Genomic DNA, 17,982 nt, shown 5'->3' on the forward strand with positions numbered 1-17,982 from the left:
AGTTAAAATAATTCTAGTTTTTCGAAAACAAGGGAAACATCAATATATTAGATTTTTCTTGAAAGACTATTATTTACCTGCCAGGAAATGAATGCTGCCCAACTATATCTCCATTTTGAAGGTGATAATCATTGAAGAAATCTGGACTTATAGCTCCTTCAGAGGCAATTAATCCATCTAGAAAGAAGGAAAATTGGTAACTAGTGAAACATACTGGTAGGGAATAAAAAGGAAACTATTCTATCAAGCAACACAATAGAAAATTATATATTTAATCTGGAAAGAGAAATGTTAGCATGACATGCTACTCTCTCTGGTAATATAGAAGACCATACATAAGTATTCACAATGATGAAGCAAAAGAACTGAACATTTATTGAACAGCTACTATGTGGTGGTAATACACTAACACAGAGACAAGACAATCTCTGCCTTCAAGGGATGTATAGCCTTGTGTAAAAAACAAAAAAAGGGGTGAGGTGAGGTAATGTGGGATAGTCAGGATGGTCCAGGCTAAGGAAACAGAATGAGTAAGGAAACATTAAACAGCATGGAATCAGTAAAGAGCAACATTTTATACCCAGACAGCTTCATTTGTGTAGTATAATTAAGAAATTAGAGATTTCAAGTAAGTAAATTTCTAAATAAGCAATGCCTGACACTTGCAGTGCCAACCTTAAAAAACACACACAAACGTGGGTTAGAAATATTTGTAAATATATTTTACATTCTCTGTGTTTTTAGAAAATACATTGAACTTATTTTATATTACTTCTTGATAATTTAATCTTTAATATCCATTACTGTATAATTGTGCTCCAGGCTATTAGCTACATTTGACTGCCTATGCTAATTGGTACTACACCACTATGCTTTCAAGTTCTTTTTCTTTGTTTATAGAGTGCTCCTTTTCCATTATCTAAGTCTTTATTATTAATTCCTGCTGATTTTAGAATGATACTACTTTCTTATTTATGCTAAGAAACCAGATAGCCTATTATTGCTAGAATTATGAATAAGTTATGAATAAGGAAAGAATTCTAGGGAAAAAGCTCTAAGTGATGGCTTCAGGGCTAACCTATGCATTGGAAGAAATGTATTTCAGTCTATGGCTTTTGTAGTAATTATTTAGAAAGCTCTCAGGCCTAAGTTTCCTTTTCTGAAAAGTGTTCTGGGTTGTTAAGTGATCTATAGATAAATGTTGGCTAGGTCATACTCACAACATTGTTTATAAAGTTGGCACAAGGTAAGCAGATTATTTAGTCACCAGATAACCATTTTAGACCTACTGTTTGCATAATAATACTTTGCTAGGTTCTGTGGGAAATACAAAAAGTTGTTACATATAATTTCTGTTTTCAAGAATTTTTAGATTAAGTGAAATATAAGACAAACACTTAGGATGCAATTAAATAATACACTTCATTAATAAACGTTCTACAACAGGAATGAATGCATGTACTGAATGAGTGTTGGAGGCAGAGGAGGGTATAAAGTGATACTGTGTTTTGTAGGGGTTAGAAAAATCTAACTGGGGAGGAATGAGGCAGAGGTGTAACTGATTTGAGTCTTGAAAGACAGGCAGCAATTAAATGACAAAATCTATTTGAGGAGTACAGTTATTACAAATCAAGTGGTAATGTTAAGTAATAAGTGTTGGTAAGTGAGTAAGTAGGTGATTTGTCTTTCCATATGACTCCTGTACCACTTATTTGTTACACGTCATCTACTAAATATTTGCATTATTATATAATTGTTGAATTGCTAACGAATGTCTTTGTTACTTTAGCGAATTTTAAATATTTAAGAGTAAAAGTCCATTATCCATGTCCTTGAAAAGTTAATAAATCAAAAGACCAGTTAAATCCAAAAAAGTTACAAAAAATGAAATTATGGAAAAAACCAAGACCCAATAGATTGAGAGCTAAGCATTTAGAATATATTTTACATATATTAGGAGTTTGGCTAAAATTAACAAGGTTAAGAACACAGAAATTAATTAAGTTCCTCTGTTAAATGAAAACCAAATAATTGAAGATCAAGGTTTAAGAAATCTGCCAATATCAGAGGCACACAACTAAGTAGAATGCCAAAATAAAATATTTATCACACTTTGAAAATGAATACGAAGATATTCAGCATGCCAGTAGAACAAAGATTCTAACACTCAGAAAATAAATATAACCAAATAAAAAGATACCTGAATTATATTTTAAAAGTTTATACATGAAACATGACCTAATGAAGTAAGCCAGATTAAGAAGAAATTAAACGAAAAATTGTCAATTTTTCAAGACCTTCATTTTGATCTGGAGCTCCCACTGTCTTCAAAGGGAATACAAGGAACTACAAACTAGGAGCTCATTAAATAGATATCAAATTAAAAATGTCTGAGTTTAAAGATTCAGTCAGCAATTTTATAAATCTAGAATACAATTAGAATAATATAATAAATCGGACATTATGTAAGTAGGACATTTATACTTCTGAAATTTTTAATAATTGGAGAGCACAGCCATTCATTCAGTAAGCTATGGCCTCTACTGTGTCCTTTAAAATGTCTTGACAAAATTTAGGCAGCTCTGCTATATGGGCAATCTTTCTTTACTAGAATGAGGAATAAAAATTAAATTATACATTAACCAAAATCCTCAACTCAAACACCTCAACTTCTTTGGAATTATTTGTTTTTTAGCATTCTGCATCCAAAATTAATTCTTTTATAGAAGTAATAAAAAGGAATTGTATATTCTTGACAATCAAGTCCAGATAAATCTAAGAGTGTCCTAAAGCTCCTACTCTAACCTTGATTCAAAGATAGCAACAAGGAACCAAAAAATTTATGGAACTTTTAAACTACCAGAGAACAAACAGAAGACAGAGATGATATATACCAGAGCACTTTTTAAACTGTGGAGCATTATAAACATTTAGGTTATTAAATTATATGAAACCTTTTAAACCACAGTTATACAATACACCTTTTTGAGGTGCTCCCAGTAATGAAGATAAATATGGCTATAAGTAAAATGGGGTATGTTCTGAAACAAGGATGAAATCAAAGCAAATTTATTGTTAGCACAGGTAATTTATCAACCTTCTGATTTTTGCAAGTCAGTTGTCAAAAACTGGTTTATAGATATCATGAATAAATGTAAAAAATAAAAGAACTCAGTATCTTCTTATGTATTGTTACTGAAATAAACTTTATTTTTTAAAGTCAAACGAAAACATAATATTGGGCTCTTTAGTGAACTAGCCAAAAGTAAGGTTGTGACTGTATGGGAGAAAAAAGATATTAGTAATAAAGAAAATGAGAAAAACAAATTACTAAAATAGAAAAATTATAATTCATTGTGTTATAGCTAGTAAGAGATATCACAGAAACATATAAGTAAATGAAACTATGATTTTATAATAATTGAGACAGAAACAAAGCATTGTAAGCTTTATATATGCCAGAAATATATTCACATATTAAATGCTAAGAATAAGATTCAGCAAGTTGGTGAACAAACAACAGAAAAGTAAAAAGTCATTTAATTATATAATTATACTTCCTTTATGGATAACGTGCTTAAAGCAAATAGGATCATTTTTATGATGGAAGAGTAAATTACTCAGTGACTACAATCACAATAACTGTAGACTCTAAGGAAAAAGGATGCTAGCTTCCTATTTTCAGATGACAATACTAAGATCCTTTTTTAAAAATAAAAGCAAGAGGGAAACATACATTCTGACATATTTAACAGTTTGAAAATATAGAGGGCAATATTAATGACTAGGAAGCAGCAAATGCTATTTCCTTTTTTTACTCTTTTATTTTTTTATTTTATTTTTTATTTTTTTTAAGATTTTATTTATTTATTCATGAGACACACACACACACACACACACACACACACACAGAGACAGAGAGAGAGAGAGAAAGAGGCAAAGACACAGGCAGAAGGAGAAGCAGGCTCCATGCAGGGAGCCTGACGTGGGACTCGATCCTGGGTCTTCAGGATCACGCCCTGGGCTGAAGGCAGCGCTAAACCGCTGAGCCACCCAGGCTGCTCTATTTTTTATTTTAAATTCAATGAACATATAATGCATTATTTGTTTCAGAGGTAGAGGTCAGTGATTCATTAGTCTTATATAACACCCAGTGCTCATTACATCACGTGTTCTCCTTAATGTCCATCACTCAGTTACCACATCCCCCTACCTTTTCCCCTCTAGTGACTCTCAGTTTGTTTCCTATGATTCAGAGTCTCTTATGGTTTGTCTCCCTCTCTGATTTTGTCTTATTTTATTTTAAAGTAAAAGATAAGACCCAGGAAATCACAGACCCTTTAGCTTAACCTCTATGGCTGAAAAGCTACTAAGGTTGTTTTTATCAGAAGCAGCCTAAAGGGGAACCAGGGATTTAAATAAGATGGCTCAAGTGTTCAAACATATCTGCAGTTTTACAAATCTATCTGGTGTTTCTGAAGATACAACTGCACACAATGAAAGACATATTATCTGATTTCCATGACACATATTAAGAGATCCCACAATACCACAAGCTGAACAATTCATGCAAAACAAACTAGGTAAAATAATTAATCAACTAAAATTATACAGATGGCTTGATATGAGGCCTTTATCTTTATTAAACTCATAGCAGCAATGTAACCTCCACTGTCAAATGTCTACTGTAACATCAGTCTACAGGGATTAAACAAAACAACTATGAGGATACCTAATATTCCACTTCCCAAATACTTAAAATTATTTATTTATTTGTTCATCAGCTGTGGCTGCTTCTAAATTTTGATATATAAAATATATATATAATTCCGATATCTCAAAAAAGCATAAGTTGTACATTTTAATTATAAGATATCTCAGAAAAATGTTTATGATTTTCATTTTAAGAGGTTAATTTAAGTGGATTAATTTTGGGAATGTGGTATCATTTTTTAGAAATTTATTCTGAAGTTCTAATCATATTAAAACAACAAAGTTGAACACTGAGGTGGTTAAAAGTTTTATTCAGTTTTGGAAACTAGTGATTGATTCACACTGAAAAGTAGCTATCAATCTTCAAAGCAAGAAACCTGATTCCACAGAATTCTGATTCCGGTTAACAAAAAAAATCGTATCATATATATTTTACATCACTTTACTACATGAATATCTGAATATGTAAGGAACAGCTGCTTGCCATTACTGAACTAAGACATTCTGGTTGGCTGAAATTAATGATACTCCATCTGGTTTGAAACACAAGGCAGTATTTCATAACTACCGTAAAGTTCAGTTAGGAAGAAATCCATTTAATTTTTAAAGTATCAATTTTCCAAGATTCTAGTATCTGTACCAAAAATAAAAATAAGACAGTTGATGGGCAATGTGCACAAAACGAAATGATAAAAACAAAGTGTGAATGAATACATAGTAGGGGGAAAAAGTAAGCCATTAATTCAGACATAATATCTTAATACTTTTTATATCCAACTTGCTACAGACCTTAATTAGAAATTCTTTTCTTTTTCTACTCACCTAAATGAGTTCAATGAAGTAATATTATTATTGGCAACAGTACAACACTTTAAAAGCCAGAATATGCAGGAACTTACCAATCTTTGTGCCAAACTCATCCTTGGAAAAAGGAAGTATGGCAGAATCAACAAAGTTATAATATATGTATGATTAATGTAAAAATTAAACTTTACACTGAAAACACTAGCAGAGTTGGAAGGAAAAAACTATTGCTGTAAAGTGTCTAAATCTTCCCAACCAAGTACAGTTTACTGGTTCAAAATTAGAGCAAAACCATGGCAAAATGAAATAGATTGGAAAACAAAAGTTATTTATACATTTATATAAATCTAGAATGATGAAAAATGAGTATTATATTTTCAAAGAGAAGTCTAGAAACCTTGAGGATTTTTTTTAAGTTACACATTCTAGAAAGTAATAAACTAAGAGTAATTAATTTTCCTGGGTACAACCTTTTTTATGGAGATCACATCAAAGACTAACTTGGAAAAAAATGGTGAGTTAATAGGTTTGCATGGTGTGTATGGATAGTACTTCTGAAATCACTTGCAGAAGTCCATTTATATACTACAAGAAAGTAGTATATAAATATATATATTATAAATATGATAAATATATATATATATATATATATATAGGAATATAAATTCCAAAGCTTGGGAATGAGCAAGGTTGGTCAACCCAAATCTCTATAGCACACAAACTGTTTAATTTTGCTTTGGTTATCATCTTACCTGAGTTATAGAAAAGGTCAGGTCTTTCAAGAATATCTCCTTCATGGATGTATGGCTCAATTCGATCATCGCCATACAAGAACTGCTCGCTCTCATCCATCTGACGGCTCTCTACCATCTCTAGCCACTGAGAGTTATGCCAGCGAAATTTTTCACTCTGAATTTTCTTAGCCCATTCTTCATCATATTCCTGTTGAAAACAAATAGTTAAGTATTATTATGTAAGCTTATAAAGGAACTCCTTTGGACCTCAGATAATAGTACTAATTTGGAGGTTCTTTGGGTCAGTGGAAACATTAAAAATATCTGTTCAGAATTATTTTATATAATAATCAATACAGCCAATTAAATACATATATTAAAGACACCTGTTTGAATTACTAATTAATTGCTAATGGCAAAGACTGGAAAAGTCTGAACTTCATAAGAATCTCTATTATTAGAATTTAGGTAAGCAATCAGACTTCAGCTCTCAAATGTGTGGCTATAATTGTTTGTGACACTAATGATGGGTGGTTAAGCATTAATATGACATCTTTCACTACATCTTTTTTTAAGATTAACACTTTTCATTTTTTTAAAAAAGATTTTATTTTTTATTTATTCATGAGAGACACAGAGAGAGAGAGAGAGAGAGGCAGAGACACAGGCAGAGGGAGAAGCAGGCCCAAATACAGGGAGCCTGACGTGGGACTCGATCCCCAGTCTCCAGGTTTACGCCCTGGGCTGCAGGCGGCGCTAAACCGCTGCGCCACCAGGGCTGCCCAACACTTTTCAATAGGAAAAAAAGGTATGTCTCGTAAGTACTGAAATAGTTTACCATGGAAAACAAATAGAATTTAATTTTACATTAAATTAAATTAATTCTATTTGTTATTAATATTATTAAATAGAACAATTACTTCTATTTGTTTAGAATTTAATTTCATATTAAAACCTAAAAGAACAAAGTAACATTATCTTATTTAGTCATAATTACTTCTTTAAATATCTATTTCTTCCTCTAATCCTGAACTCCTGAGGAGCAAGACTGACTTCTTGGCTGCTTATCTATAATATCTGTTCACAGAGAATGCCCTTGGTGAACATTTGTGAAGGACTTATCAGCAAATTACTCTTAGCTACAGCTGAACATATCTAGCTCTCAACTTCTGCCACAAATTGTGGTTACTTCTGACTGGTGTATTCACTTAACAATTAATGGACAGTACCACTGATAACATAGATTAAAAAAAGATTCAAGATTTCAAGATCTTTCTTGTCATTCTAACTCTAGGATCTTAGTTTTTTTTTTTTTTTTTTTTTTTTTTTTAGGGTCTTAGTTTTAAGACTAATGATCAATTTTCATCCAAAGCTGAGGCTCAAAGTAAAAAACTATCATCACAGCAGAAATTTCTGGGATGTAAGAATAAATCTAAAATTTTATAAGAATGTAACTATTATTATTTTGTTAAAATTTTACCTGTTAAATTTTAAAAGTTTTACATCATCAATAAATCTCTCAACAGCAGCAGCTGTCAGATTGTGTGTTCTATATGGACATCTTTGAAATAATAGATGCCCCTTCTTGACTGAGGAGGTAAGTAGAAAGTATTTTGGCAATGATACTGCTAATGGCAGTTTTGCAACCAAATTAAGTTTTCTTTTTTCAAATAGTTAAATTTTAACCTTCTGATTAGTTCTATGATTTAAAATTTAATTGCATAAAAGATCAGTTACAAACATTGCATTTTACTTTAAAAATAACAAACATTTACTAATCCAACTATTACAATTTCAATATTTAAATCACTGAAGTAGTTTTTAAAGAGATTTATTTATTTTAGAAAGAGAGAGAGTACACACCAGTGAGAGTGGAGGGAGAGAATTTTCAAGCAGGCTACCCCACCCCCACACCGCCAGGCACTCTGAGCCCAAGGCCCCCGAGATGAGGACCAATGAGATCACTACCCCTAGCTGGAATCAAGAGTTGGATGCTTAACCAACTGACCACCCAGGTGCCCCGAAGGAGGGTTTTTTTTCCATTCCATTTTACATCTACAATTTTAATCTATATTTGAAATTGACAATTTAGATATAAATAAATGCTAAATCTCAATGCCATCTTATTGGTATGCTTACAGTGAGTAGATATGACCATAATTTATTCAATCATTCATTTATTGATTATATATAAGTTGTTTTGATAAAATGAGATAATACATATAAAGCATTTAGAAAATCTATATTGAAAACACTTAATGTTAGCCATTATTATTAATTAAGTGAAGTGACAGCTCTCTGAATTAATACTATAATCATTGTCATTTTATGAGAAAACGAGGCCCAGAACACTGAACTAACTTAAGTATGCACAGCTAGTTGTGGCTATTATAGCATTGTAAACCTTGGGCTAGCAATGTGGAAAAGGCAATTAAACAGAGGATAAATGAGTATTGTCAGAGTCACAAAGAATGGATTCTTTAGTAATGAGAATATAATAAAGAACTCCAGGGTCAACTTCCAGCTCTAAGGGTCTACAAATGTGTTGAATTGTTGACAGAGCAGTGATATGAGAGAAAGTAGCTTCTGGTATGGTAAGTTTATTTTATAACACATGGTATTTTCAATCATGTTTTCTCTAACCTGGCCACACATGGGAGGGTATAGGGAAAGAGGAGTTAAAAAAATAGTAGCAGAGATGTTGTTACAAGTAGTTTCACTGACTACAGATTTTAGTGGTTCACTCTGGGTTTCCCAAACTAGATGTAATACTAAGTGATGCTAATAATGCAATATGAGCACTGTGATCAGCTTTAAAATAATTTAGCCCAAATGCTAAATATAATTTTGAACTTCTTCAAAATTCATGCTTTTGCAGGTATACTTTTTGGTTCCATATATGGCACAGTATGTGTGTTAGCTGCAAAGCTGGCTGCACAAATATATTACTGTTATATTAGAAGTGGCTAGATAATTTAAGAATGGTCATATACACTTATAGAAGAAATGGATGAACTTATACATTAAGATAAAAAATTAATGCCTAAACAAGAAGTAAATTGGTATTTGGGGCAAGAAATTCTCCATAATAATTGGCTTTTTTCCTAAAAGATAAAGTTAGTTACAGGTCACCAAAACTCCCAGAATATGCCTCATATTACCAGAAATCCTATTAAATCTACATTAAATGCTAGAACTAATTTGATAGGTGTTTGTTTCTTTTGTGAATACTAGCTTATTTCACTTGGAAAGAGGTATGAACTTTTTAATTTTGACAGAAAAATTTTAAATCTGATTATCTGAATGAAGAAGTATTCAAGAAAGGTGATAGACATATGACTTATTATTATAATTTAGGTTCAAGTGTATGGATTCCTAGGGTAAAGACAAGAGATAAACCCCAGTCAAGTGTTCAAAACATACAAAATATTGGGTTTGCTACTCCACTGACAGTAAAACTTGCTGCTTACTAATATCTGTGAAATGTTACAGAAATAGGTATAATATTAAAAGTAAATCGGGGTGCCTGGGTGGCTCAGTCAGTTAAGCATCCGACTTCTTCCTTTCAGCTCAGGTTATAGTCTCAGAGTTGTGAGACCAAGTCCCCATGATTGGCTAGTGTTCTGTGTGCAGAGTCTGCTTGGGATTCTCTCTCTTTCCCTTTCTCTACCTCTCTGCACCCTCCCTGCTTGTACAGGGTACGCTGATATGCTCTTAAATAAATAAAATCTTAAAAAAGTATTTAAGCACTGGGTGTTATTCTGTATGTTGGCAAATTGAACACCAATAAAAAATAAATTTATTATTAAAAAAGTATTTAAAAAGTAAATCCTTAAATTACATAGCCATAAAATGTATTTAGCTGAGTAGGTAATGCTCTGCACAAGGAAAAAAAATCATGCTTGTTCTAGGCATTACTATCTTACATGCTTCTCATAAGTTTTCACTATTCTAATAATAAAAGTACAGTGATAAATGTAGAAATGTGTAACGAAGTTGCTATTTTCTTCACAGATGCCCTTCAAACTTAAGCCTTCTTATCACCCTTTAAGCTTACAGCAATGTTATTAATGAACCTAAACACACAAGGCTTAGTTTTTAAAAAGAGACTCTCTATCCACAGACTATCTATCCATTTGACAGAAGTCCAAACACACAAACCAAAAATATCCATGAGCATCCATCGCTAACTTTTGACACTAAAGCTTGTTTTGTGAGTGTCTTAGGGAAGCTGATTTTCCAAAGCAGTGAGTTAACACAGACCTAGAACTAAATGTAATTAGACTACCTTTATGCAATCTGAATTCCTTTAAGGTTTTTACCACATTTTTTTTTATCAGTTTATAACCAAATAAACTTATAGAACCAAGGCAAATCTTAACATTGTAAGTCCAAAAATAGTAACAATGATGGCAGACTGTAATATCATTTTACTAAAAACAATTTTATTCTAATTTTTAAGTTTTTGTACTATAAAACGATAGGTTTTTCTATGACTAAAATAATGATTAATGTGTGCATTACTGTTTACAGGATAACAATGAAAACACTATGACTGTTTGCTTAGCTCTTCAAAAAACAAGTTTCTTCCTCAGAAAACAGTAGACAAAATGTTATTCTATATCAAACTGTGTGATCATTTAGGATATAAAAAATTATGTTTTGCAGATGATATAAAGATTACAGATTCCTACTATAATGAATCTAATAATAATAATCTAATAATCTAAATAATAATAAATCTAATAATCTAAATAATAATAAATCTAATAATATAATGAATCTACTACAATGACAAGAGGAGTTTTCATGAGAGGTAGTCTTATGAAGAATTATTTAATAAGTATGTGTGGTTTTTTGTTATAAATCATAGCAAACAAAATGGCTAAAAACCTTGACCAACCAGTATCAAAGCCTTAAAGTTTCAAGCAGTTATATATAATGTGACTTTTTGAAAATATTTATAATCATAAAACTATTTCAGTATTGAAAGCTGAAAATTATAGAAAAAATATCCATACCTTTACCTAGCTAGAATAATAATAAGTATTGTATATATCCTATTTGCAATGACTTTCTTAATTCTAATAGCAAATACTAACTTTAGAAAATATTTTAAAATACATATTTTTAAAATTTAGAACCTAAGTATGAAACAATTTTAATATATTGTACTTGTGCCATAAAAGTTTGCTCTAAGTTGTGATAATACAGCTTCAAGTATATGAATGTTTCCCAAATACAGCATTTTGGAATGAAGCATGTTATGAGGAATACAATACTGGTTTAAATAATTGGCTTCTCCTTTTCCTTAATAGTAAACATTAGCGAAAATCAAATGAGATAGTACTGGTTCACTATGCAATGCTGGCTTTTGATCTTTATGTTTTTGAAAATCAAATATTTTAGCTTATGGCTTGTTGAGAGTCTATTCAGTGTTAAACTGAAAGGCTAGGATAGTAGTCCTAAGAGTTTTAGATTTTGGGAAAGTTTCAAAGACAAATTTTGGGAACTGATGTTAAATTGAATCAACTGCTACTTACTATTTACTGTCTTAGAAAAGAAAGACTATTTTAATACTAAAAATGTTGAGAGATAATCTCAAAATGAAGATCTACTCTCCCAATATAAAACATGTTAATAATTTTAACATCTGCAACTCTTCCCCAGCCCTGGTCTCTCCCTATGTGTGCTCCTTTCCATTGACCTTCTCCCACTTTATTCTTTTTTCCCTTTCTCTTCCATTTTAGTGAAGACCACTAAAAGCTTTATCATGCTCCAATGGATCAGCACTCCAGAAGACATAGCTTCAACAATCTCCTGTATTTATCCTAAATGAGCATAGTTTATCAGCCATGGCAGAGGCAGTTCTGTTGTATCTCAGAGTCTGAATTTATAGGTTTTAATGATATTATGGTAAGGTATAATTCAAAGAACCTTAAATTTGGAGTTAGGAGGCTTGGGTTCTGTGTCTAGCTCTGACATTAATAGAAGTAAGCAACCTTCTACAGGTATTTTAATATCTTTTGGTCTCAGATTCTTCCTTTCTAAAATGAAACAAATCTAAGATTTACTGAAGTTCTAACATTCTATAAACAAAAATCTATGATTAATACCATTATTTCATGAAACTGTTGAAACAATTATCCTCCAAAATTGAAGAATATTGTCTGAGGAGTTTATTTTAAAAAATTAAATAGCAACTCCAAAATGAATATCCAGTATCAAAAATTTACTAAACTCAACATATACCAGTTAAAATCTGTTCTCTCTAAAATCCCTCTCCCATAAATTTCTCCTTATCTCTTAACACCCTCTCCCTCCATTGTCAGGAAATTCAGGGATGGTATAGCTCAATCACAGCCAAGATACATCATAAGAATTTATCAAGCCATTATGGAAATACTCCAGGAATATAGTTGTTTTTTCTTCATTTTTGAGATGCTTCTTTTTACAAAAAGGGTACCCTGATATCCTTGCTTTGAGACTCGAGTTTGACTTGTATTTAAAAGTACACATGCTTTTTTACTTTCGTCTCTTCTCAGCTCCTGACATGATCTTAGGCACTCAGTTTCCATAAAAACTAAAGTGTCATGAAAGACTTATGGTTTGATTTTAAATGGAATGTACCATCCTTTTTGAAGTCCGACATCATTTTGTTTACTACTTAACCACAGAAACATTGTGAAGCCTTAACCAGCCTATTATCAGAGCCTGTTCACTATCAGAAAAACTCTTTGTAACTGGCTTCCGTCACACCTTGTATCTGATTAACACACTATAGGATAACATAGAGCTACATAGATCTGCTTTGTGTTCTAACATAACTGATGGAAAACAGATTTTCCTTTCTCCTTTAATGTGACAGCCCCTAATTGAGAATGTAATATGGTTTATTTAATACACTTCTTCATACTAAATTAAAGCAGAACCAGAGTAATTTAGTTGCTCATTAAGGTTAAGGTAATAGCTGCTAAAAAGATGCCTTTTTATGTCTTAGAGAACATTTATTCTGATGATAGGTACAGGATAAGTAGATATAGATATGTACACATAATTAAACACACACACATAACGGAGTTGTTGACTTTTATGGGATAGTACTATTTCTCAATAGTACTATCCCAAGTTTTGTTCTGTAGTCATGACTATGACATTTTCTAACCAGATCTCAAATATAATCATCTCTTTAACCCCTGTTTAAAGTGCTGAGGAAGCTCATCTGTGCAATATCATTTCAAGTATCATGTCCAATAGGGACAAAGTTAGATAGAACTAAGTGAAATTTATTTAAGAAATCATGATTTTTATCTTTCGTACTATGCTTGAGTTCTTTTGAATCCAACTATTGTCAATTAAAAAAAAAGCAACATGCATAGAACTATCAAGGAATACATATACTTTCACATACATATGATCACATTCATATCATATATATATATATATATATATATATATATATTCTATATTTTAACAAGCTAGAAGAATATCCTAAATTTCTGCCTTTCAGGTTTATATATCAAAAGGAACTCCAGAAGATGGCTAACCAAATTCATCTCACTAAACCCAATTTGATTGTATACAATTGAGAAAAATCTAACTTATAAGTCTGAGCAATGAAAATTGGTACAAAGACTATAAAACAAGCAAGAACCAACACCACCTGCTCTGGAAAGAACACCTAAGTAGTTTTCTGTCAACAACTCATTTGTCTCTGCTCTGTACCTGTGCCCAACCTGTAAGCCAATTAAAACTGACTGCCATCTATCCATTTTACCCAATCCCCACCCATTTCCTGCTTTTGAGAGCCTGTCCTGAAATAATCTGAGTTCTAATGTTAACCCTAATCTAATCTTATGAAAGTTTCTCTATAACTTCCCTTTCCAAGATGTTATAACACGTATTTTTTTTTTTTTTCTTAATAAGACATCTTTTTAAAGTGCTTTCCCTTGCAGGCAATATTAATGCACTTCTGTAGGACATAGGCTTGCCTGGTAATTTTTGTGGGGACCATACCAGTTGATGTCTTAGAGGTTACAGTGAACTTACTTTGGTTTATCTCTTTTCAAAATATCAGTCTTATTAAATATAATTTTGACTATCCAGGAATAAAGATAGCACCTTGTTTTCCAAGTTTAAAATATTAAACCTAGGTAATAATTCCAAGTTACTAAAATATACACAATCTTCCCATGATCACAATTAGACTTAACTTAAAAAAAAAAAAAAGGCCACCATTCACAATCTCAGTGACACAAACCTGTGTTAGTATCAAATCACATGGGCCTGTGGCTGGTTAGAAAGATGACAGACATCACTCTTTTACCAGAGAACCTAGATACATCCCTCTTCCCATAGATACCTTACAGACACAATGTGCCATTAGTATATAACATCTATTGATAGGGCCATATAATAGTACTGTTCCTGGAAGGTAAGTTGGTGTCTAGATGACAGTATCCTGGTGTTCTCTAGAGTTTAGAATGTAAACTTTTGTATTCTAGGGACATTGTGTTTTGTTATTCCCAGTGTCTTACTGTTTTGACACTATATCTTTAATAAACATGTATTAAATGTTTTACAACTAAGAAAGGTCAGGGGAGGAATTTATTTAACCAACTGGGGAAGAATTTATGAGGTTATCAAATATTTCATATAAAGCTGAAGAAGTACTGAGGATAAAAATCTAATTGGGTTTTTAGAAGCTCTCTATGATTAAAGGATTCTGTTCTTCCCTTCAGGATTCCCCAGGCTTGAAAAATAGATAATGATCAACTGCCATATATACATACATATATATCTATATATAAGATATGTAGATATATATATCCCCTTAGAAGACTAAGAAGATAAGCTCCTCTCTCCTTGTCTCCCCACTTCTCTCTGCATCTACTTCAATCTCTGCCTCCAAAAGCTACATGGAAGGCCTAGTCAGACAGATGACAACTTGCTGATAAGCCCACAGAGACATCACCAAACATAATCCTCCTAGGGTACAAAAAGTACCGCCACCACACATACTAAGGGCTTGGGCCCAAATACATTAAACAAATCACCACTAATGTATCATTTCCATAATTTGGGGGACAAATTCTTTACTGCAGAAGGCATATTTCCCTAAGGCTTGTATTGAATAAATATAGCATGGAATAATACGAAATTTTTATTCAAATTCATTTGCTTTCTTTAATTGCCTTAAACTACAAATATTCTCCTTAGCTCTTTTTAAAAAATCTAAAAATTATTATAGTATATACTCATGCTGAGAATAGTAGGATATCAAAGCCCAAAGGTAAAAAGAATCTTAAGAGATCATCCACTCCCACTCTAGGCAGGTTTCTAACTATTTCAGAAAGTTGGTTATTTAGTTATTACTAATGCTAACTGGACAGAGGCTTCACATTCTCCCTTGACAGCTTATTTCTAGTGTTTCATCATCTTTGCTGTGTCTAATCAAAATTTCTCCTGTTTCGAATTAAGTCAATTTCCTCCTGTTTTACTCTTGAAAAAGATTTGGGACAAGCAAATAGCACCCTGAGTCATGATCAGTAATAGAGTCTGAGCTCAAAGAACCAGACTGGCAGCTATGTCCCAAGTGAATCTGAGAGGCTGTCATTTTACTGATGCATTAAAAAGGCCCACTCCTCAAATTTCTCCCAAATAAGGAGGCCTAGCAAGGAGTATAACTCTGTTCTGAGGTTAGCTGATAAATTGAGTCCAAATTAAAATAAGTCACCACAGATTCAGAATATGGGTAATTTAACAGATGAGGCACTTCTATACTAGAAAAGGCAGATTCCTGTTTACATTGTCCTAATTAAGGCCTTTCAGTTAATTACCCTACTTAGAATTGCCCTGATCTAGAGTTTTAAAATGCTAAATTCAGTCATTTTGCAGAAAAATATTAAGGTAAACTCTGAATAGTAATATGTCTGGCCAAAATAATACTCTAAATAACTTTCCATAGTTAAAATCCAAACAGTGAACAGATTATCTTCCAATACCATTTAAAACATTTAAATGAACAGGAAATAAAGTAGATAATTAACTGTACCAAGTAAAGAAAATGTTGGTCCAGATATGGAATCAACCATCATGTGGTAGATGCTTCATATTTTCTCTAACCTTAATAACTCTCTAATGCTCAGATACATCATTGTAAACCAAATCTTCAAAAAGTTATAAGTGGTCTGTGGTTATTTAGCAGGTGAGAGAACTAGAATCAGTGATATTTTAGATGCAATACTCCGTTAAACCAAGTTGCCACATCAGAGAGACCAAAGTTGAATATAAGATTAGAACCTCTACCCAAGTGAGAAAGGGAGAAAAAGCTTTGGGAAGAAGCTGCTTCCAGTGGTGCAGCTCCTTACTATCAATCTAAAACTGAACCAGGGCCTGACTCCCATAAGTGTATAACAGCAAAAAGGTAAAGAAACATTCTTCCAGCAGAATATGGGATGTTTCTAGCCCTTCTATCAGCTGTAGTAGACCACTTCTTTCCTCTAAAAAACTGAGCTATGAATATGACTCAGTTGAGTAGCACAACAGGACTTTTAAATTACATAATTCACACAGTAATATCTTTATATTTTCTATTTAGTAAGTTTATTATTTCTAAATATCTTTTCAGATTAAAGTTTTCTAACGTGTGAAATGAAACAATCCAAAATTACTTGGCATCATATCAAGTACTTACTTTAAGTCTCATGTAGAGAGTCAGAGAGAGATTAGGTGAACCTTCAGATTACTTGTTTAGATTTCTTTTTATACTAAGTCAAGTGATCAGATAGCATCTTAGGGAGACATATAGAGCTAGCTGATATATCACCAGTTTCATTTTGCCGATTACTCTTCTTTGAAGACCATATCAACAAGATTCTTTGTAAAAATAACCTAAATAATTTTCCTTATTTACATTTTAACTGATCAGGATTTATAAATTCCTTTAAGGACGGTAAAATCAACAAAGTAAAATGAGTATTAAAAATGCTCATTGGATTTAGAAAAACGAAGGTCAGGGTGACTTTAGTGAGCACCGTATCAGTGTAATAATGGAGGCAGAAGCCAGAATTAGTATAGGTTGAAAGGAGGGTGAGGTGAAGTGCAGAAATGAAGAAAGTAATATGTAGACAATTTTTTCAAAACACTGGTTCTAGAGAGAAAGAGAGAACTAGGACAGCCATCTAGAAAAAAAAGGTAGACACACGGGGAAAATTCCTGTTTAAAATGAGACTGTAGCCCAGATTTTAAAAATAATTGGGAATAACATTTTTTGTACCTTATATTCATATTGTGTACTAAATATTTTTATAATAATAAGCTGGCATTTTAGAACTAGTACTAATTTACATTCTAAACCCAACATGCCTAATGTGTAAATCTAAACATTACTGCCTTCCACCTACCTTTTCTCAAACAAGAAGGTAATTTTAAAAGTATGCTAAAGGCAATCCATAACAAACTGACATCTTTTTTCCTTTCCTCATTGCTTAAGGTAAGATAATCATAAATAGAACTTTAATAAGTTTTTAATTCTTATACTATATATACTTTATATACAAAATGACATTAATCATCTACTAGGAAATAGGATTTGAGGGGCACCCGGGTGGCTCAGCTGGTTAAGCATCAGACTCTTCATTCAGCTCAGGTTGCGAACTCAAGGTCCTGGGATCCAGCCCTGTGTCAGGCTCTATGCTCAGCAGGGAGTCTGCTTGGGATTCTCTCTCCT

The 17,982-nt window shown here is 32.2% G+C and overlaps 1 protein-coding gene across 2 annotated transcripts in view; it reads right to left on the minus strand.

Annotated features, from left to right (window-relative positions):
* The window catches only part of KIFAP3 (kinesin associated protein 3), a 146,386-nt gene that overhangs the window by 29,319 nt on the left and 99,085 nt on the right, over positions 1-17,982 (minus strand). For both annotated transcript variants that reach the window (XM_026003320.2, XM_026003319.2), the window contains exons 18-19: positions 6,270-6,459; positions 78-177 (exon numbers count right to left, since the gene is read on the minus strand). In XM_026003320.2, the coding sequence (XP_025859105.1) occupies positions 78-177; positions 6,270-6,459 (290 nt within the window). The remainder of the gene's footprint in view (positions 1-77; positions 178-6,269; positions 6,460-17,982) is intronic.

The sequence above is a fragment of the Vulpes vulpes genome, chromosome 13, assembly GCF_048418805.1.
Source record: "Vulpes vulpes isolate BD-2025 chromosome 13, VulVul3, whole genome shotgun sequence".
NCBI classification, from domain to species: domain Eukaryota; kingdom Metazoa; phylum Chordata; class Mammalia; order Carnivora; family Canidae; genus Vulpes; species Vulpes vulpes.